The 23,468-nt window shown below is 37.8% G+C and overlaps 1 protein-coding gene and 1 pseudogene across 16 annotated transcripts in view; both read left to right on the plus strand.

Annotated features, from left to right (window-relative positions):
• The first annotated feature begins 739 nt into the window (after positions 1–739).
• Positions 740–23,468, plus strand: part of LOC104596050 (mediator of RNA polymerase II transcription subunit 12-like) — a 36,889-nt gene continuing 14,160 nt past the window's right edge. For 3 of the 16 annotated variants that reach the window (XR_016080772.1, XM_010257051.3, XM_088895583.1), the window contains exons 1-12: positions 740–874; positions 1,605–1,677; positions 2,048–2,225; positions 5,850–5,909; positions 6,033–6,138; positions 8,930–8,998; positions 9,635–9,688; positions 11,471–11,578; positions 15,710–15,859; positions 15,953–16,285; positions 16,457–18,858; positions 19,833–22,436. Coding sequence is in view for 15 of the 16 variants with exons in the window: in XM_010257051.3 (XP_010255353.1) it covers positions 2,101–2,225; positions 5,850–5,909; positions 6,033–6,138; positions 8,930–8,998; positions 9,635–9,688; positions 11,471–11,578; positions 15,710–15,859; positions 15,953–16,285; positions 16,457–18,858; positions 19,833–22,436 (6,011 nt within the window). In the remaining variant the exon portion in view is untranslated. Of the gene's footprint in view, positions 875–1,586; positions 1,678–1,849; positions 1,946–2,047; positions 2,226–5,849; positions 5,910–6,032; positions 6,139–8,929; positions 8,999–9,634; positions 9,689–11,470; positions 11,579–15,709; positions 15,860–15,952; positions 16,286–16,456; positions 18,859–19,832; positions 22,437–23,468 lie in introns of all 16 variants that reach the window. The other 13 variants (XM_010257050.3, XM_010257055.3, XM_010257053.3 and 10 more) reach the window with 9 other exon arrangements.
• LOC148804247 (bZIP transcription factor 27-like) lies at positions 13,922–14,896 on the plus strand (annotated as a pseudogene).

Below are 23,468 nucleotides of genomic sequence, written 5' to 3' on the forward strand. Positions count from 1 at the left end.
ACCTCACTCCCGCTGGCTTCTGGTGGTGGTGGTGGTTGAGTGCGCGCTGATGCAGAGAAGTCCTTCACACAGTGGCGAATGCCCCTAAAAATTAATCTAACCACAGATGGATTGAGATTTGAGAGTTGGATATTGGATTTATGCTTCATCAGAACTTATAAATTAACTCACTTCTCACTAAAATATTACTTTCTTTAGGGATTAGATTAGAATCAGACTTCACTTTTGGATTTTCTAAGTGCCTCCTCCGTTGAATGATTCCCTCGCATCTAGCCATATTGTGGCTGACGTGGCTAATCGGGCCATCCATCTTTCATGTGAGATGCTTTACAACAAACAACAGCACCAACAAAAACAAAACAGAAACATGTCGAATTTCTTTCGTCACTTTTACTTACCATTTATGTGTTGGCCAGATAATTCCTTAGACGGGTGGGTCCAGTCTTTCGTATTCTCATCTGAACAATGAGTTGGTAGCCACGCAAGCTACCAGCTGTATATCATTTCGTATTCGCATCAATGTTTACATTGAATCCTGACACATGTCACACTGTGATTTGCTTAGTGGGAAAGTGCATGTAAAAGCGTAGCGGATCTGTACGATGAACTCTGAACTTTCAAGTCAAGAGGTAACCTTACCCCACGGAGGAGGGTATATTTGCAAATAATAGAAAATGGAAGGGCATTTGGGGAAGAAAAACTTTTGGTATAAAATTACGACGGATCCGGTTTCCCTTTTCTAGCAGACTAGCACCGGAAGCAACACAAAGGCATCATCGTCATCAGCACAAGCAATAGTCAAAAGCGAGCCTCTCTCCCTTCGTCTCTCTTTCTTTTATCTCGCTGCGATTTGTTCTTCTTCTATCCCTCGAAGGTACGGCATTTTTCTTCTCCTTTTTCTCTGTATTTGTTTTTAGGTTTTCCAAATTCCTCTTTTTTTTCTGAAAACCCTAGCTCCACTTATTGCTCAGGACCTCGTTCTCACCCTTTCAAAACCCTAGTCTTTCGAACGACTGCCCAAAGTCAGTATTTTCATTTTTTTTTGGGATTCAGAGGTGCTAAAATTTCAGGTGTTTTAAATTACGCAAGATTTGATCGAGAATCTATCCTCGGCTATGAATTTCGGTCGTTTTCATCGCAGATGCGAAGGAAGTGCTTATTATTTTATTTTTTTGTAGTCTCGCAAAGTAGTTTCGTATTTAATTGAATTATTAGTTTTCTGTTGTTTACTTAATTCGTTCAAGGCTATACCTTTTGGTTATTTTTTCCTTGCTATTTTTTGGTGTGTTTGAGCTGGATACGGAGCTTGTATTGATCCTGAAATGGCTAAGATACCTGAGTAATTTGGACATATAAAAGAAAAATATTTCATTTTAAGCACATATTTCCAGGTTCAAGTGTAGCTCATTACCACAGTTCCGTTGTCAGATCAAGCCTTGTTCATTTGTTGTCGTTTTTTTGAATTCCTCCTTCTTGTTAACTAGTATTACTCTTTTATTGGAAATTTAACATTTAACTGTTTAGAATAATATTGGTCATTTATTTGGGTTTAAAAGTTTTAAACTTCTCTTTGATTTTCCACAAAGGTTACGTCTTGATGCCAGGGAAGTTGCGTTTTGGATTAAAGGGCTAAGGAAGCACAGGAAACGCTTATTTTAAGTTCATGGGTTCCATTTGGTCAGTTAACTCTTGATTTTTATTTGCTAGAATATTTTCTCCGACCTTTCAACTTGACTGCGTAGAACTATACATCACGAATGCTAGAATTATGCTTCTTTGTACCATTTATATTTGCTCCAACATAAGCTTCTGTATTGAGAGCAAAGGAAGATTTTTCCTCATCTCCCAGAACCATGCACTGGAAATTTGCAACTTAAGGTTGTGGATAAAAGCTTTATACATGATACTCTTGCGGTGGAGGCTAGCAATTGAATCTTTATTCAATGTAAATGCTTTATAAATTCTGTTGGAGGACTTGCCTTTGATGTTCTACAGTCAGATATGAGTTGAAATCTGTGCATTCGGTGATGATGTCTAGCTTGTGTAGCTTCTTATAGGTTTCGGATGGTGGAGGAAGTATGCCGGTAATTGTGGGGAGAAATGCAAAGGTATTCTGCTACCAGCTGTGGTGGAGTTAGCAGCACTGCAGTTGGTGGGGCATCTGCTAGGGATAGTGCTAGAGCTGATCCATCCTTTTCGTCATCCAACTTTTCTCTGAATACCAGGTAGTTGCATTCCTTAATGATATTTTTGCTGTATTTGTGGGAGATATTTATCTCCTTCTTTCTCCCATCTTGTGCTTTCTGGTAATGGCATTTAATTTGAGATTGAATGATGATAATTCTGTTAATAACTTTGAGGAGAAAACTTTGGGTTCTTGCTGGTTTACACTTTAGGTTTTGCATGAGAATAATCTAATTCTTGTTTTTGACCTTTTGGTTTATATTACTTTATTTGCATATTTGTTGTATATGAGCAGTAAGTGGGGTTTGAATGAAAGTCTGTCACCAATAGAGAGTGACAAACAACTGTTTTTGTTTCTTTTTTTCTTTTTTACTGACTGTTAGGGTTATGGCTGCCTTAAACTACCATGTACATCTTATGCATGGATATCTGGAGTTTTCACATATGAATCTTTCCACTAGTCCTAATTTGCGTATGGCATATTCAGCATCCACTTCTTTGTTACTAATAAACTAGAAGTTTAAAATATTGTTAGCTTTAAACAGAAATGGTACTCAATGTCCTTTCTGTAACTTCTTGACCTCTTGAGAATTATTCTTTCCAACCAACACCCCTTATTCTTTATTTTGTTGTCTACATTTATGTTTGTTTTATTAGTGAGGAAGAAAAATCTATTAAAATAGAAGAGAGTACAAGTGAGGTGAAGACATACAATCATGTCAATAGGTCCACCCTATCATCACCATCATCCATTCTATTCAGTGCCATATCCATTGCTAAATTATGAGTGCTTAAATCATTTCTTATCACTTCAACCCATGTCTTCTTTGGTTTGTCTCTAGCCCTTCTAATCCCTTCAACTTGCAATAGATCACTTCTTCTTACAGATGCTATAGGTGCCTAGGTGGGTCTACTTTCTCTCATTTTATCACCCATTTGAGCTACTCCTAGGTTTCTTCGTTTGATTTGATTTCTGAACCCATCCTTTATTGTTTTTTGACATTTTCTACTCATCCATCTCAGCATATGCATTTCTACTTTGCTTTTTTTAATTGGTTACAGTTAAAATGTTTTCATCATGGAAGAAGAATGGGTTTCATACAACAAGTGCTAAGCACCCCATAAAGTGTACACTAGCATCTACTACCTAGCCCTTTTCCCACTGATTACAAGCATTTATTAGATGGTTTTTTCTAAAAAAGGATGGGTTCTGTTTACCCTTGTTTTGCCATTTCATCAGTCAAACTATTTGCTCATCCTTGAACCTAGGGGTGTTCACGGGTCGGGTTGGGTCGGTTTATTGGGGTTTTCCCAACCGACCCGACCTGGTCGGGTTACCTGAGGTGGAAACCAAAACCGACCCACTGATAGGCCAAATTGACCTGGTCGGTTTGAGTCGGGTTGGGTCGGTTTGGGTCGGTTTCGGTTTTGCTCCTGTACAAAAGGACACCTAATTGAATTCTAATTGTAATTGCCTAATGGGTTGCCTATTTGGTGTAAAAGATTATAGAAAGTTAGAAACTAGGATAGATTGCCTATTCTAATTGTAATTGCCTAATGGGCCTTCTAGTTCTAGTAGAAGACTAGTTATAGTTAAGTAGGAAACTACTCAAACTAGGAACTGCCGAACTAGTAGAAGACTAGTTCGGTTTGGGTCGGGTTGGTTTCGGTTTTCACACAAGAAAACCGAAACGACCCGATATATCGGTTTATATATTTTCCCAACCCGAAACCGACCGATACTGATGAAAACCCGGCCGACTCGGGTTGGGTCGGTCCGGGTTGGTCGGTTTGGACATTCTTATGAACAGCCCTACTTGAACCCATGAAAACCTGCCCACAACCACCAGAGAATCCCTCTCCATTGTTATCTTTCTAAAATTTACAGATCTTCCCAACCTTGGTCCTTGTAGGATTGCTAACAATTCAGCTCTTACATGGATCCCATACTCTATGGGGTGTGACTAAGCTTCTGATATTCCAAAGAAGGTGTCCACTTGAAGTCCTTTTTTGGTAAACCACTTCATTGAAGTATTGAATTGCTTTTTTTTTCCATGTTTTGATAGTCTTGAATTGCTTTGGACCAGTCCAATGAACAAAGAACAACTATTGCCACCAGCCTTTGGAAGTTTTAAACTTTTCTACAAAAGTCCACCTATTTGTTGCCCTCCAAATGCTCCAACAAACAGCAAATGGAAGAATGCTTCATAAAATGTTAGTCTTCTTTCCACCTGGAATTGATGACCAGCAAGAGAATACTTCATGAGGTTGAGAAGGAACAAAGCTGGAAGTGACCCCTGGAGATGTGCTCAGTTTCTTAATGAAGTCAGAGAACATATAGCTCAGTTGATCACTCAGTACTCTTAGTCTTAGCAAGGGTTGAACTGTTTCTTCTATATCCTAATATCCTATGTAAGGATATTCTTTCATGTGGTCCTTTTTTGATCTCTTTTTAATGTGGTTACCACTTTCTAGACAAAGGTTCACGCCTCTCAAATGAAGTGACTAAATCTGCATTTGGTATGATTCTGAAGAATTTTCTGATTCTAAGAATCATTTTAAAGTTTGGATGCAAGGTTCAAAATATCACAATGTATCGGTGCATATTGTACGATATGTATTGATTTTCAAGGTCACCAATATGTGTTATTGAGAATTAGGTGGATTTAAACATTTTAAGTAATAATTATTTACTTCAATGTACCTGTTCCAAACGTGTACCATTTCCTTTTTTGGGCTCAAAACTCATTCTAGGAATTGGTTCTTTGGAGCTACAGGATGTAGCTTCAACTGAGACGATTGAACTTCGAGAACTTAATCATTGAGGGAGATTCTAATGTGGTGATTGGTTGGCTAAAGGATATGGAGTCGGTAAGATGGGCTTCTGGAGAGGAGATGAAGAGGGTAGAGTGTCTAACTAGTGGTATGAATACATGAATTCAAAGGAAAAGGATGTTTTCTAATGGGTTGGAAGATGCTCTAGCTACAAGGGGTGCATAGGGATCATTTGTACTGGGCTTGTTTGTAATGGGCTAGTTGACACACTTACCCTTGGACATTTGTACTTTTTCTGTTCTACTGTTCTTAATAAAACTGATCTTTTACTTTTCAAAAAAGAAAGATTTAGATTAAAAAAAGAATCGTTTTCTACTCAAAAGTCATTGTTCAAATGAAGATTCTTTGGAGCAGAATTTTAATTAACCAGTCATCCGACGATTATCTGAGGATTGATGAAAAACAATTATCTGAGGCATAGTCTTTTTTACCTGAAGGGAAGTAGGGAACTCTTGTTGCTGGTTAGACATTGGCTATATTGTTTTTACCTCGATAAATGGAGCAGAATTTTAATTAACCAGTCATCCGACGATTATCTGAGGATTGATGAAAAACAATTATCTGAGGCATAGTCTTTTTTACCTGAAGGGAAGTAGGGAACTCTTGTTGCTGGTTAGACGTTGGCTATATTGTTTTTACCTCGATAAATGGTTATTAATAATTTAATATACAAATTTATCAGTTTCTTTTTTTTTTGTTTCTTCTTATTATTTTTTGCTTTGTTTATGTAAGTTTCTGAATAGCTTTCTGCTGGTCCTGTTAGATTTTCATTTTTAAGGTTTGCCCTCAGTGTTTTGTGGGTGCCATGTCTTAAGATGATTGTCTTGCAGGCGTCCATTACAGCTAAATCCTTACAAGCTGAAGTGTGACAAGGAACCCCTGAATTGCAGGTAAATTGGTGGTCTTGGTTTTCTTACCTTCATCTATTACATCTATATATAATTCTTTGAGTTTGTGGTCAGAAACATTCATTTGTTACATACATTATAATTTTCTCTAATTTTTCTTTGTAGACTTGGGCCACCTGACTTTTATCCCCAATCTCCAAACTGCCCAGAGGAGACACTGACTAGGGAATATGTGCAATCTGGATACAAGGAAACTATTGAAGGACTTGAGGTACTTTTGTAAATCAGTTATCACATTTATGGCTACTTTTTGTTATCGTTTCAATTTCATTTCCCTATTTCCTTGTGTATTTGGTTGTATTTAAATCAGTTTATATAACACATACTTAAACCATTGTGTTGGTTCTAATCTAGCCATCTAGGGTGTAGGGAGGGGGTGTGCTACTCGTTCTATGGTTACTGTTACATGGTCCATTAAGCTGGCCAAACAACCAAACCTAATCACATCAACTACAGAAACATTTTACCATTACAGATTTTGCTTTCTCTGAACAAGGGAGGGGAGCATTATGCACCATTTCTTAATTCTGATTATATTTCTTTGTTAGTCAAAATATACACAAGGTTCAAAATTTCGATATATCTGGTACTCGAAAGACAAAGCAAACTGGTCTTTTGACCCATTTCAGGGGGTTAACTTTGGCTGTTGGGGCCCAACAGCATAGGCTGTTGAGACAGTTTCTGGGTTGGGCACGTTCTGGGCAGTTCACCAATTCACGCCCATGCTTTGGTTTTTAGTCAAAATAAATTAAGATGTAATTACTAATTTACCCATTCTCATGGTAACATGGCATTTCCAGAAATTCTCTCAATAGCATAGGCTGTTGGCCCCCAACAGCTGAAGTTTTTCCCATTTCAGGGGGTAGGCAGGCCTAAGACTTACCCTAACCTAGTTTTTGAAAAAAAAAAACTAAAATAAAGACTTGACTTAGGTACAAAGTATCGATACCAATACACCCCTTCTGGCGTATTTTCCAGTTACATAGAAGGAGAGAGAGGGAATGGTCTTATTCTGAATGGCACTTTGGGCCTTTGGATAGTTTCAGAAGAAGTAAGGCTGTTATTTACTCGTTGTAATCCATAATTTTTTTTTCCCTTCTATTTATTATTTGATTTTTTGTGGGCATGGGGTTTGGGGCCTAGGAGGCTTAGTGGGTGATGAAGGTTTAATCAATTCTTTTGCTATGAAGTATGAAGTAAGCAAGTAATCTTTTTTGGATTGAGGAAACTTGAATAAGGAGCTCAGATGTCCATCTTATTTGCTGGCGACTCCAAATCATAATGTGGTCATTTCCACACATAGCTTTCCATCTCCTTGAATTGTCATTAGCATAGTGCTACTCTTAATTTTTATTTTTATTTCTATAATTTTAGAGAATATGTTGCAACTTTTTTGGGTTTACTTTTATAGTTAACATGATCTTGGGTTGTTTAGTACGTCTTCCATCAAGTTCTAATGAAGTTAAATTCTGGATTTCTTGGGTAAAGATATCTATAACTTGTTTATTATCCTTTATTTTTATTTGTTGATAAAAAAACATCATTGTATTGATAATGTACCTTGTATAGAACAAGTGATGGAAACATGGGATACACACTAAATTTGGAAAGTTAAAATTTAAATTCGATGGGTAATGCCTGGGTAATCCAGGTATGTCAGGCATAGGGATAGGGGCAGGGGATAGGGCATGTCAGGCATAACCAGAGATGACAAAGGATACGTTATTCTATGTTTCTGTGACCTGGCTCTATTGGAAATTCCTTTAGGGCAGAAGGGCCAGCTACACTACAAGGTCTAAGAATTGTAGTGTCAGTGGGCTGAACTGGAATACGCATGGAGGGGGATTAGTTATAAATTGGATGAAATCTGGAGGTGATGTGCCATGGGTTTTGAGGTTTCTGGTTAGACAGAAACAAACTTTGGGAATCAGTGTGAGCCACTTTTGCAGGTGGATTTGCAGATATGTAAATACCATTGCTGATTCACTTGATGGTGATGGAATTTCTCCGGAAAACTTATGTTCGGGTGAACTTGGACTAGGGAGACCATTGTAATGAATTTTGGGTAGCTGGTGGAGATAAGCGTGTCAGCTTTTAGCTATTTCTGTTTTGCTTGTTCATTACACCTTGTACAGTTTGTTGTTTTTCATCATTTGTAATAAAATTATGCTTTGATGTTGATAATCAGGAAAAAATGTTCACTTTATAGAAAAAAATATACATGCCAAAATGATAAAAAATCTAAGAGCAAAACTGAGCCTTGTGCGTTATTATCAACTTTAAATTCTTTTGAGGTAGAGTATCAAAGGATGCTAATAATGTCAACATGCATGTAACTTCTTAGCAATCTGGTAATCATTTCCTAAGTTCTGATCTTTTTTCTTTTATGGTCTCCATCATAGAAGCAAGAACTTGAAATTAGTTGTTCCAAACTTGGGAATAAGGACATGGAGCAATGTCATGATAACCTATTCAGCTTCTTTAGGAAATATATGCTAATAACTCTTAAACATTCCTTATCAAATCAGGATTTATTTATTTATTTATTTTTTTTGGGGGGGAGGTGGTTCATGCTTGCTTGTGTATTTTGCAGGAATTTTGCTAGTGAAAATCGTGATTCTTTGTGCTGACCTTCAACTAGTTAGTCGATTACTTGATAACTTGTCGACACTTTAATTATATTGGTAATAGTAAATAAATAAATGTCTAATTCTTGTCGATGCTTTAATTATATTGGTAATAGTAAATCAATAAATGTCTAATTGCTTGGATTTCTTGTCAAAAAAGTTTTGACTGTTTTATGTATTGCACCTTGATGTTTATGCATGTCTTAGCATACTGCTACTTGATATTCATTTGACTGTTTATGAATATAACTAGTTGAAGTTCTCATATTGGACAATTTCTCTTTACAAAATGCATGCATTCAATGGGTGAGTATGATTTCCCTGATATTTTAATTCTTGCAATTTTAACTTATGTTTGCTTGTTAATTGTATCAGGAAGCTAGAGAGCTTATACTATCTCAACTTACTACTTTTACAAAGCCTGTAATCATAAAATGCAAAGAGGTAATATTTTATTTGACTTAGTTACTAAGGCTAGATGCTTAAATTAAATGTGAATGTTCCGTTTTTCTCTTAGATGGTCTATGCTTTGCGCTATGTTTTCATTTAATTATTTTCTTGTATGTTGTATTTTTGTTTTTTGTTTAAGTTACATATAACTGTATAATGTGAAGTTCTAGCATGCCAAGATTTTTTTAATTGACTAGTTGAACTATATTCCCTCTTTTTAGTTTCTTTCTTTTGGTTATCATGATGTTTGGAATTTTACTACCATTGATTATTGCCTGTTTGAGTTGTTTTACTTCTTTTTGGGTGCTCTTACTTGTATAGATTCTGTATGTGGGCAAGTTATACTGGTATGCCTTTTGAAATAGTCTCTAATACAAATTTATTTTACCTTCTTCAAAATAGAAACTCTATTCTCTGTATTTTTGTTTTAAAATCTTGTTTTGTTGTACATTATATAAATGCTTACTTAAACTAAATAAGATTTATGTGATTCTAAAAGGCTTTAAGGCTTTCATGCATGGCATATGAAATCTGTGATTCTAACTTTGAACAAAGATGTGGATACCTTTAGCATGTAAATACTTACATATGCATTAGTCCTTCACTCTTTTTCCCTGTTGGTTCTTCCAGGCAATCAGGAAACGCCTTAGGGCTATTAATGATTCTCGTGCCCAAAAGCGCAAGGTGATTGTTTTTACTCTCTCTTTAAATAGATAAATTCATAAGGCTACACTTGGTTTGTAGGAAGATTTTGGTGGGATGAGAAAAGATGGGGATGGTATGGGATGAGAAAGGGAAACTGGGTGCAGGAATTTCACGTTCCATTGTTTTGTTACAAAAGGGAAGACAGTGGGAATGTCAGCCCTAGTAACAAAGAAACAGTGTTTCCAACCTGTGGTTGAATTGGTTGGTCAGACTGGTTAGCCTATCACCTGGCCAAGAATTTGGGTTCCTTTTCACCACCAAACCACTTGTTTGCAAAAGACTGTTGACTCTGTCGATGACCTAATGACCCCACTGCTTGACCCGTTTGAATTGGTTGGTCAGACTGGTTAGCCTATCACCTGGCCAAGAATTTGGGTTCCTTTTCACCACCAAACCACTTGTTTGCAAAAGACTGTTGACTCTGTTGATGACCTAATGACCCCACTGCTTGACCCGTTAAAACTGTTTTATCTGGTCAGCAGGTCACGGTTCCTATATTAGTTCTCTTTTCCTGTTTTTTTTTTGTATTTTGAACCACTTTTGTCATTTATAATAAATAATCCTTATTTATCACACTTATTTTTTGTTTAAACTTTAAAATGATGAATATATAATATTGTAGATATGCCAATTTTTTCTGCATTTTTTTGTATTTTCTATTTTGTAAATTTATCTATTTGTTACATTTAATTACTTATGACATCATGGGTTAACCCATTTGACCTGGAAGGCTGAGCCACTGAATCATTTGACCCGGCCAGCAACTCACAGGTCAGATATTTTGGCCATTTTTATTATTGATAAAAAGTAATTCGTATTTGTCACTACTTTTTTATTTATTATGATTATTATATAGTATTGGAAATATGCCCGATTTTCCTTAAAATTGTATATATTTTCTTTATTTTTGTAATTTTATCCATTTATTATATTTTTGTTACTTAATTATGATATGGGCTACTCCATTTAACCCAGACAGCTGAACTACTGAACTGTTTCACCCAGCCAGTGGATCATGGGTTAGATATTGATTCTCTCTCTCTCTCTCTGTATTTTTGTCCAATTTCATCATTAATAAAAAATGATTCTTATTTATCACACTTGTTTCTGTTTAATATGGTGAATACAAAAGATTAGAGATGCCGATTTTTCTACAAAATTTCTGTATTTTTGTCTATTTATTATGTTCTTACAACTTAATTAAGAAATCACATGTTGTCCTGTTTGACCTGAACAGTTGAACAACTGACATGTCTCTTAGATGGAAAGGTGGTTCCATTTTGGGTCAGTTTTAAAATATTACATAAATGGTGCTTTTTTTTTTTAATGGCAGAGAAGTGCCAGAGAAGACTTCTCCTTTTCCACTTTATACACCAATATGGTATGACCCCACTTCCCAAAAATTTAGAACTGCAATCCCTGCCTTTTCTCATTCCATCTCATAATATCCCACAAACCAAATGTGGAAAGGGAATAATAAAGAAATACTTATATTTCCCCTTCCCTTCCTATAAATCAAACAGTCTAAGGTAATTTATGGAAACGTCCCTTATCTCAATTAGTGTTTGGCTTTGAATAGTCATGTGCATCTCATCAACTGTTGTTCACCTTTTTCTGCTATGGTGCACATGTGTACACACGTTTTGGTGCTTATTTACATTGTACTATGTATCTTAATAAATCACTCTCCCTTCCATTTTATTTCTGAATCTTAGCACAATGTAATCTGAAACTGGATATTTCTTCCTGTTATTGCAATAGGCTGGTCAGGTTTATGGAGTGCCTCTCTCTGGTTCACTTTTACTTAAGCCGGGTGTCTTTCCTGAGCAAAGGGCGTGTGGTGAAGACTCCCGAAAGAAATGGATTGAAGTACTTGATTTTTCCTTTATGTTACACTACTAAACATCTTTAACATGCGTCTTACTTGCATCAACATGTTTAGTGGACTCTCCTATTTTACTTTGATAGCATGTGCTTTGACTAGATACATTCCTAACTGCCATAATCTATGATGAATGGGCACCAAAATTGTCGAGTCTATTATTTTAGTGTAATTTCTGTTTCCCATCTTTTCTGTAGCATGCCTTTGTCATTGCCTGCATTTCATAGGTTATGATTAACTTGCCTTACAACTAAGAAAAGAAAGTTTATTCTATTTTGTAATGAAATCATATTTTGCAATATCACAGATTTTGGATCATTACAGGATATCTCTTCTTTAACTACCTCTGGGAATTGATTCAGTTATGCATCCTTATGTGCTTTTGTATCTACTTTATAGTCTTCATGTAACATTCATTTGTACTTGCAAGTTGCCAGTAAAATTTGTGCTGTAACTGTTATATATGTTCCTTGTTATGGTAAATCATGTCCTGTATATATTATATTGATAAAAAAAAAGAAAAATCATGTCCTGTATACTTTGAGGGGTATTATATGCCTATGCTCATATTGCATTTTCATACATAACTTTCTCTAAACCTCTGCCCAGTTACCAATGAAAAACATGTGTTGTTGGGTGCTGTTTTTTTTTTTTTTTCTTTACAGGATGCTGACCTATTCTTTAACTAACCTCTAGGATTGTACTAACTTTACAGTCTGCATGTGTCGCACATTGGTACTTGCAAGTAATGTTTCTGCTCTCACCTCTTTTAGTTCTCTGAACTTCTCCTTTACAAGTTGGGTTGGAGAAAATTAGCTTTATTGGATTGTTATTCTCCTCAGTCTTTTCTCCCCCTTCCTTTTTTTAGAAGAATCAGATCAGTGAAGAGTTTAGAATGAGATAAGCTAAGTAGATCCTGTACAAGAAATCTATATGGCTGGGAAAGCAAGCTCAAAAAACAAATGGAAACTGCTCGGCAATAGATACAAAGAAAATCAACAGAAAACAAATAATCAAAAGAAAAATGCTGAACTATCCAACAAAAATGATTGTGGTTGAAATGCTTCTAAGGATCTCATTCTCTTGATCTGCTTAGTCCTTAAACACCATGCTATTCCTCTTCTTCCAATCTCTCCAACAGATGGCAGCAGGGGTCTTCCTTCTTCCCTCTTCTACTGAGCCTCTTAACCTTCCATCCTTGGAGCAGCTTTATCAGAGACTGTGGGCAAGCCCAACTAAAATTAATAATCTTCAAATAAAAAGCCCAGAGAGTTTCCTGGTGGGCTGACACAATTAATAAACAGGCGATTGGCAGACTCCACAACCTGGTTACAAAAGATACAGCCCACATCCAATAAGGTCATGCCTCTTTTGCACATATTTCTCTTTGGTAGGACATCTGTGATTTGCCAAGCTCAATAGTCCAGAATAGGAAAGCCATCTTAGAAGGCACCTCATACGCCCAAATCATCTTGCGAAGGAATGTATGTTACATTCCAATACAATGACCTTGCACAAGACTTAGGCCCTGTTTGATGATTAAGTACTTGTTAAAAAACATACTTGTTTCACAAGTACTTCTTAGAAGTACTTATTTTAGCAACCACTTAAGGCTGTTTGGTAACCCACTTTTTAAATCACTTATTATGTTTTTAAGCACTTATTGGGGTGAGAATGTTTGGTAAGCTACTTTCCCCATAAGTGCTTATATTGACACAAATGGCAATTTTAACCCTCACTTCACTCATTTTCAACATCATTATTTGCATAAAAAATAATTCAAACAATGTAAAAAAATATACAAAAATGAAGAAAAAACAGGGGAGTTTCAAGTTAAAAAAAACCCAAGAAGAATGATACATTTCTTCATCAGAAACCGCTCATATTTGTCACTAATTTACCCACTTTTTTGAATTTTTCTGGGGTATCTTCTTTCCCTGTTTCTCGGTTTCAATTGAAGTTTTCCGAGCTTCAATTCCAGTTTCTCTTTCTGGGTACCAGTATTTCATCCCCTTTTTTTCATCTGCTTTCGATAATAGAATAGTTTTTCCTCTTCTTTGGATTTCTGGGTGTATCATTTTCATCTCTGTATCAAAAAACTAATTGAATCTTGATAATCTGATACATCTCCTCCTGTTCTTCTTCTTCCTCTGCAAAAATATCTTCTTTGAATTGGAGCTCGATTAATTTTATGTTTTAATTACCTGGAGTTCGACAATACCATTTTACACGGGCACAGTAAAAAAAAAGAAAAGTCGCTAGTAACAGTCACATACACAGGCACAATCTATAACTCTTTCCATTTTACAATTGCAATTTCAGACTGATGAACTGATCCATCATCATCTATATATGCTCTATATAAATACAATCACCTTCCACTCTTTTCCTTTACCATTACTCATTCAATCACTCTTTTTTCATCTCTCTCCTTTCTTCTTTCCGCCATCACCGTCACCAGGCAGTCATCATCGTCAGGTGGCGAAGACACCAGAAATCTCAATAGTAAATACAGCAATAGAGTTTCTTCTTTGTCCTCAAAATCGTCATCTTCGTCTTCATCTCTCTCCCCCTTTTCACCTTCAACCCACCTCCCAACCCCTACGAGGAGAACGAGAACCATGGAAGAAGTATGGAAAGACATCAACCTCACTTCTCTCAATGACCACCCTGCAGCTGCAGCTGCCACCGGCACCAGAGAATCAACCCTTCCCAAAGTCTCCAACACTGATACTACCAACTTCCGTGGTATGATTTTTCAAGACTTCCTTGCTCGGCCCTTCAACACTACTAATCCACCAACAAGCGTTGTCTCCGTCAATCCCACAACTTCTTCTGATGTCACTGCCTTCGCTTCTCCACCACCACGGCCCCCTACCGTTTTAAGTTTGAATTCGGGCCCAAAATTTCATTATCTTGATAACACTGATTCGTTGAGGCCACACTCGCAATTATATGGCTCTGGCAATGCAGCTGCTACACCCTTGTTTCTCCTTCTTTGAACGCTCCTTTTGACTCTTTCGGTTCTTCTTCGACCTTTTCTCCGTTTTTCCGAAAAAGGTTCTGGACACTGATGAAAATTCCCGAGATTGACGGCATAAGCACATGCTCAAGAATTGAGAATCTGCTGCTCGGTCTAAGCCAGAAAGCAGGAATTGATTTTTTCAATCTTCTCCGCTCAATCTACTTTGTTATTTGTCTCAAGGTAAGAGACGATCAACAGTAGCTTCAATCTGAAACCGAGATCTCCCAACCTGCAACGGTGGGCTTAAAAAATAGAGAAAATGGCGCATAAACAATGTCAAAAAAATACCCTCATGCGGGGGTATTTTGGGTATTAAAAGAAAATAATAGGGACTGGTTCGTCCCATTTTTTTGGAGTACTTCTTCAAGAAGTACTTAAAAAAAAGCCAACTTGAAGTCACTTTTTCAAAGAAGTACTTCTTTCCCACTTTTTCACCAAACATTCATAAGTACTTAAAAACCACTTAATGTGTGGTCCTATGTCTTAAAAGTACTTATTTTAAGTGTTCCACTACCTTAACATTGAAGACTTCATTGCTCCCACTTCCATATCTACCTGTCAGAGCTCTCAAGAATGGAGGGTGATTCTATATTGTTAATAGCAGCACTTCCGCCCCCATAAACTACTCCCAGATGAATAACCACAGGCCATCCTAGGTATTGACTTTATGCTTGTTATTACATGTGCATTCAGAAATCCATATTATTACTGTCTTCAAAATTTCTATAGTTGCAACTTGGAAGCTTACATTATGAAATGCTTTTAGTGTTTGTGCTCTGATGACATTTACATTTCCCATATGCACCCAGTGGTGCCCTTGTCTACATTGTTTTTCTTTTCAGCTGCAGTCCATTTTTCATGTATGGGTTCTTTATTTGAGCAGATTTTCCTATCAATCATTAATATGAGTGTGCGTGCCTATAATATTTCCTTTGGTCCTTTGATTTGAATAGCATTCTAGAGCAGAACGTTTATTTTCCCTTGCTCTGTGGTTAGTGTCTTCAATCACCTAATGTTCCATCTATTTACCTTTCTGTTTTGCTGAAGTGTTTTCTAATGTTAAATTGCTGAATAATCACTGTTCTTTGTGCAGGGTCTATCCCAACAACATAAACGCTTGCGTGCTTTGGCTGACCATGTCCCTCATGGTTTTAGGAGGAAAGCTCTTTTTGAAGTCCTTATCAGGCATAATGTTCCATTATTGAGAGCAACTTGGTTTATCAAAGTAACATACCTAAATCAGGTAAAAAATGATCTAAAACTTGGCTTTCTCTGACTTAAACAAGCATTTGCTTTTAATATGTTAGATTTGCTTATCAAGGTAGTTGCTGTTCAGGTCCGACCTGTTTCTGCAAACGTTTCTTCTGGTGCAACAGATAAAACACAATTAAATCGCAGTGATCTCTGGACAAAGGACATAATTGAATACTTGCAGTACCTACTGGATGAATACATCTCGAAGGATGGCTCTCTTGGCAGGGATCAATCTCCGCAAATGCTTTTGGCTGGGTCTGTTCACAAGGGTGATTCAACACCCACCCTTACAGATGACGAGGAACCTTCCTTGCATTTTAAATGGTGGTATATGGTGCGCATCTTGCAATGGCATCATGCAGAAGGGTTGGTTCTTCCTTCTCACATTATTGAGTGGGTTCTCAGTCAATTGCAGGTTATTCATCTTTCTATCTTGCCTGGGTAAAATAGAACCATTTCTTTTGAATTTTGTGACCTGTAACTCTTATCTTTTGTTTAGGAATAACTTGACAAGTAGCTCTTAGTCAGTTCATTAATGACAATTTAATAATTGGGCTTTAATATTCATATTTATGTTGACTTTCAGGACAAAGAATCACTTGAAACTTTACAGTTACTGTTGCCTATTATATATGCCATGATAGAAACAATTGTACTATCACAGACATACGTCCGTAATCTTGTGGAAGTAGCTGTTCGTTCCATACAAGAACCTTCTAGTGGTGGTTCTGATCTAGTAGATAATTCTCGGAGGGCCTATACTGCCTCTGCTGTAATTGAGATGCTCCGGTACTTGATAGTTGCTGTACCTGATACTTTTGTTGCTTTGGAATGCTTTCCATTGGCACCATCTGTAATATCGGGTGTGACAAATGGGAGATCTTTCTTCTCAAAGGCATCTGAGGATTCAGAGAAGACTCATTATGGTCCGGGAGAACTTATTACCATGTATGGTGACAGAAGGCAAGATGCTCATAATCAGTTCTTGTCCTTTGACTATCTTGTTTCATCTATTCAGAAACGTGCTGATAATCTTGGGAAGGCGGTTAGTCCTGGTCTTCAAGGCCATGGTGTGGCTAAAGCTGTACAGGCCTTGGATAAAGCTTTAACACTGGGAGATCTGAGAGGTGCTTACAATTTTCTCTTTGAGAATCTCTGTGATGGAAACATTGAAGAAGTTTGGATTGCAGAAGTCAGCCCATGCCTATATTCATCTATGAAGTGGATGGGGATGGTCAGCTTTTCATTTATCTGCTCTCTGTTTTTCCTTTTTGAGTGGGCAACGTGTGATTTTAGAGATTGTCGGACTTCGTTGCCTCTTGACCTGAAGTTCACGGGCAGAAAAGATTTTTCTCAGGTGTACATTGCAGTTCTGCTTTTGAAGATGAAGATGGAAGATATGTGTAATTCAATTCAGAGCAAGAATGGAAGTACATTGGGAGCCGGTATCTTTTCAGGTGGGACAACTGGAGAAAATGTATTTGTATCCAAAAATAAATCAAAGAGTTTGGGTGGAAGAATAGATTCATCGGACATTTTTCAAAGCCCAGGGCCTGTGCATGATATTATAGTTTGTTGGATAGATCAACATGATGTGGGCAAAGGTGAAGGTTTCAAACGCCTTCAGCTTCTCATCATTGAACTTATTCGTTCTGGCATTTTTTATCCTCCAGCCTATGTGAGGCAGCTCATAGTCAGTGGCATTATGGACAGGAGTGAGACTCTGGTGGATTTGGATAGACGAAAGAGACACTATCATGTTTTGAAGCAGCTGCCTGGGGCTTACATGCTTGATTCTTTGGAAGAGGCTCAGATTGCTGATGTTCCAGTTCTAGAGGAGGCCCTGCATGTTTATGCCAATGAACGCCGGCTTCTGCTTCTTGGACTTCTTGGTGATCATACAAGCCACTCCAAAAATGGGAATGATGTAAGTTTCTTTTCCCCAAAACAAAAAGATAATCCAAGTTCTGGACGAAATGCAGCTTCTCCTTCCCTTGAACACTTGAAAAACCTTCGCTCAGCATCCAATCCGTTGTCTGGCAGAGATGCAAAAATGAAGGTCCAAGTTTCAGAAGTGAAGGCTGCCATTTCAATGTTATTGCATCTTCCAAGCTCTTATTCTGCAGCCTCAGATACACGATCTGATGAATCTCAATGGAGCTGCAAGAGGTCCATTGGGCCAATTAGTAACAAAATGGATGTTACAGAAGGAACACCTGGGTGTGAAGAATGCAGGAGGTCAAAGAAGCAGAAATTAAGTGAGGACAGGAGCTCATATACGCATGGGTTTTTACAAAATCCATCAGATGATGAGGATAGCTGGTGGGTGAGGAAGGGTCCCAAATCCATGGAGTCATTTAAAGTTGATCCACCTCTTAAGTCAACCAAACATGCATCTAGAGGTCGGCAAAAAATTGTGCGCAAAACCCAAAGCCTGGCTCAACTGGCAGCTGCTAGGATTGAGGGTAGCCAAGGGGCATCAACTAGTCATGTATGTGATAATAAAATAAGCTGTCCTCATCATAGAACTGGTACAGAAGGAGATGTTTCTAAGCCATCAGATGGCATGAGAACTGCACATCTTGGTGATGTTGTTTCAATTGGTAAAGCTTTGAAACAGCTACGGTTGCTTGAGAAAAGGGCTATCACAGTGTGGTTGATTACTTCTGTTAGGCAGCTTATTGAAGGGTTTGAAAAGTCTATTTCCAAGGTTGGCCAGTGTACTGGGCCTTTGCCTTCTTCCATTGATGACAAGAATTCTGTACGGTGGAAGCTCACTGAAGATGAGTTATCTGCTATATTATATTTGATGGATATTTCATTTGACCTAGTTTCAGCTGTGAAATTCCTGCTGTGGTTATTACCCAAGATTCCATCTACTACAAATTCTAATATTCACAGTGGGAGAAGCATTTTGATGCTACCAAAGAACACAGAATGCTATTCATGTGAAGTGGGGGAAGCATTTCTATTGTCATCCATTAGGAGGTACACTTGCAAAAGATGCTTGCTTTAATACTTTATAATTAAGCAGTTGTATTTTATAATGCAGGATTGGTTGATTTTCTGCCTCTCTCTCTCTCCCCAGCCTTTTCTTCCTATATATTGCATGGTTATCCTCCCATTATGGCCTTAATATGTATCTTTTGTCTATTGCTACCATGATTCTGTGAAGAACAAAATCTTCTTCATAATGTTAAGGTATTTAATGGTATTCTTCTGACTTGATACATATTCTTTACTCACATTGAATTTGCTCGAGGACAGTTGATCTTTTGGTTTTGATTTGCTTTTCGGGACATTTATGTTTTAACACCTAATTTTTTATCCTTGTGCATTTGGGAGTGGGGGGTGTCAAAATGAAGATGGTAATGTAGACTTCTCCTGTTACATTGTATTTTTTTTTGAAGATATGAATGAAAGGGCCCTAAAAGACAGTGGGAGGATGAACAATGTAGATTAAAGTAGTGATGAAAAACCTGGGGAACCTCACCAATCAAAAGGAAAAAAAACCTTGGGACTCACAATTTAACAGATATTATTGTTGACAGTGAAATGGAAAAGGCTAGTCAAGTAAAGAGATGACACCCTACAAAAACAAAACCCTCCCCCCAGATCTGGCAAGATGATCTGCCATTGGATTCAACTATTTTGTAATCCACCTTATCTGTACTGTTCTACTTCTTGTTGTTTCTCTCATCTCATTTTGGTAATGAGCCAATTTACGTGGACCATTCTCACACTTTGACCCCATCTGATAAGCAAAACCATCACCGCTTGTTGCATTATGGCCTGAAGAATAATTATGTCCAGTCTAAAAAAGATTAAACCAGTTCCATCTGTTAATCTTCGTATTGCACTGTTCCATTTTTGGATATTTCTTATATGTAAATTGATATGTAGGTTCATACTTGTATGCTACTAGGAATCAATTTCCTTCTTTTTTCACTTCTTTTCCTCAGGTATGAGAACATAATTGTAGCAGCAGATCTTCTTCATGAAACCCTTTCTGCTACAATGCATCGAGCTGCCACAGTCATGACCACTAATGGAAGGGCTTCTGGTTCAGCAGCTTTTGTTTATGCTCGAAACTTGTTAAAGAAATATTGCAATGTGCCTAGTGTGGCAAAATGGGAGAAAAATTTCAGGGCAACATCTGATCAGAGACTCCTTGCAGAACTTGAATCTGGACGAGCACTGGATGGTGAGTTTGGTTTTCCACTTGCAGTTCCAGCTGGGGTGGAAGATCTTGATGATTACTTCCGTCAGAAGATAAGTGGCAGGTTGTCTAGGCCAACCCCGGGCATGAAGGAGATAGTGCAAAAGCACATTGACGAAGCCATGCACTATTTCTATAGCAAAGAAAGAAAACTATTTACAGCAGGTGCTCCTAAAGGTCCATCCTTGGAAAAATGTGATGATGGATATCAGATGGCTCAACAAATAGTTTTGGGACTAATGGAATGCATTAGGCAGAACAATAATGCACCCCAAGAAGTGGATCCCTTTGTAGTGGCCTCTGCTGTTTCTGCTATTGTTGGTAATGTAGTTTCTGCTCTAGTGAAAATGCCAGATTTCACTACAAGTAGTAATTACCCAAATTTCCCATCCCCTATAAATTCATTGAATTGTGCTCGGCGCATTGTACATATTCACATTGCCTGCCTCTGCTTACTTAAGGAAGCCCTTGGGGAGCGCCAGAGCCGTGTATTTGAGATAGCACTTGCAACAGAAGCTTCTTCGGCTGTTGCCACAGCCCTTGCTCCAGGAAAAGGCTCTCGTAGTCAGTTTCAACTATCACCTGAAGCCCATGATTCAAACTCAAGTCTGTCAAATGAGATGCTGAATACTGCAAAAGTATTTCTTGGGAGGGCCACAAAAGCTGCAGCAGCTGTATCTTCACTAGTGGTTGGTGCTGTTGTTCATGGAGCTGCTAGCCTGGAGCGGATGATATCTGTCTTAAGATTAAAGGAAGGATTGGACATTATCCAATTTGTGAGGAGTGCAAGAACCAGTTCTAATGGGATTTCTCGTTCAATTGGTGCTTTGAAGGTGGACAATTTGATTGAAGTATATTTGCACTGGTTTAGGCTGCTTGTGGGGAATTGTAGAATGGTTTCAGATGGACTAGTTGTGGAACTTCTTGGTGAACCATATATCTTAGCTCTTTCAAGGATGCAGAGAATGCTTCCTCTTAGTTTGGTTTTGCCTCCTGCCTATTCAATCTTTGCTTTGGTGATATGGAGGCCGTACATTCTCAATAGTAATATTGTAATTCGTGAAGATGTTCAATTGCATCAGTCATTGGCATCGACCATAAATGATGTCATAAGGCACCAGCCATTTCGGGATGTTTGCTTACGGGATACTCATGCTTTTTATGACATCCTAGCTTCAGATGTTGGTGACTCTGAGTTTGCAGCCATGCTAGAAATGCATGGCACAGACAAGCATATGAAAACCATGGCATTTGTTCCTCTCCGTGCTAGACTTTTCCTTAATGCAATCCTTGATTGTAAATTGCCACACTCTATGAGTTCACACGATGATGGAACTAGGGTCTCTGGGCATGGTGAGTTGAAAGTGCAACGTGCAGAAAGTGAGACGAAACTTCAGGATCAGCTTTTGCATGTATTGGATACCCTTCAACCGGCAAAGTTTCATTGGCAATGGGTAGAACTCAGGTTTCTCTTGAATGAACAAGCTCTCATTGAAAAAATTGATACGCATAATATGTCATTGGCAGAGGCTATTCGTTCTCTTTCACCTAGTGCTGACAATTCTGTTCTTTCTGAGAATGAGAGCAATTTCAATGAAATCATCCTCACAAGATTACTGGTCAGACCTGATGCTTCTCCCCTTTATTCAGAGGTGGTACATTTGCTTGGGAAATCATTAGAGGAATCACTGCTCTTACAAACTAAATGGTTCTTGGGTGGCAATGATGTCCTTTTTGGACGTAAGTCCATCAGACAACGCCTCGTTAATATTGCTCAAATAAGAGGTCTTTCAACTAAAATTCAATTTTGGAAGCCATGGGGATGGCCACATTCAGCTGCTGATCTAGCAGTGATCAGAGGAGAGAAAAAGAAGTTTGAAGTGGCCTCTCTTGAAGAAGGAGAGGTTGTGGAAGAAGGTGTAGATTTTAAAAGGTCAGGAAGGTTAACTTCTCAAACTTTTGATTCTGAAGGCTTCAACTGCGGTCAGCAGTATGCGACTGAGAGATCTCTTGTAGAGTTGGTTCTTCCTTGCATAGATAGGAGTTCCAGTGAATCCCGCAATGCATTTGCAAGTGATCTAATTAAGCAAATGAATGGTATTGAGCAGCAAATAAATGCAGTTACCCGTGGCACAGGTAAGCAAGCTGGAGCAGTTCCTTCTGGGATTGAAGGTGGTACAAACAAAGGTAGCAGTCGGAAGGGAATAAGGGGTGGCAGTCCTGGCCTGGGTCGGCGATCCACAGGACCAACTGATTCTGCACTTCCCTCATCTGCAGCATTGCGAGCTTCTATGTGGTTGCGGTTGAAGTTACTCCTGAGGTTGTTTCCTCTAATTTATGCGGATAGGTAATTACATCCTTTTAAATCTCTCTAATGCAATACTCCTGAGTTTCTAATACAATACATTCATAAAAAGGAATACATTTTCAACAAAAAACCACAAAAGTCTACCGGCACTTACATCTTGTTTGATCATATCTACTAAACATGGGGTCCTCACCTATTCTGAATTCAAGCTATTAGCACTTCATTTTAGGGTTCTACCAACATATGCTTCCAATCACTTTAGATCCTAGATAACTGAACACAATTCCCAATGTCTTTATTTTCCCTTTTGCATTTGCATCTTTCAGTGGTGATGGTTATGTGTGTTTTCTAATGATTGTTAATTTACAGTAGGATATGAATATTTCTTTTGAACCAACCTCTTTCTCAGTATTCTGACAAGGAACTTATAAATTTGTAAACTTTGTATTTTCCATTCTTGTTTTAAGGGGATAATCAACAATAGGTGCTGTTGGTCCCTTTTCCCATTCAATGGGATAAGGTTTATTAATGTATCTTTTTGATCCTATTGCTGATCAAAAAATGAACCCATAGTTTCTTTGTTAGTCTGTGGTATGCAGTGCTAGAAAAACCGACCTGAAACTGAACTGTTGTTTCCTCTAGGTGGCAGGTCAGTGGTTCAACCGTCCTGGTTGAATGGTCAAAATGTTTATAGTGCGTGTGTCTGTATGTGATCCTAGCTATTAGATTAGGATATTAGGTTAGGTTATGAGGATGATTGTACATATGTATATCATTAGAGATGAGAGTGAGAAAAGGGGCTGAGAAAAAGAAAGAAAATAGAAGTGGAGGAAGAAGAATAAAAGAAAGGGGAGGTCACCGACTCACCAGTTATCATCTCTGCCGCCTTAGGTCATTGGTCCAGTCCAGTTGATGGTAGTCTCTCTCTCTCTCATCTTCTCTTATCTCTGTATCATTATTGTTATTGTTATTAATTTGATCAGTGAAAGGAAATTCCATTAATATAAACAGAATTACAGAAATTACAGATTACGAGTAGCCTCGGCTTGACCCCATTATAATTAACATGTC

The sequence above is a fragment of the Nelumbo nucifera genome, chromosome 1 (genome assembly GCF_055504915.1).
Source record: "Nelumbo nucifera cultivar China Antique chromosome 1, China Antique-T2T, whole genome shotgun sequence".
NCBI classification, from domain to species: Eukaryota; Viridiplantae; Streptophyta; class Magnoliopsida; order Proteales; family Nelumbonaceae; genus Nelumbo; species Nelumbo nucifera.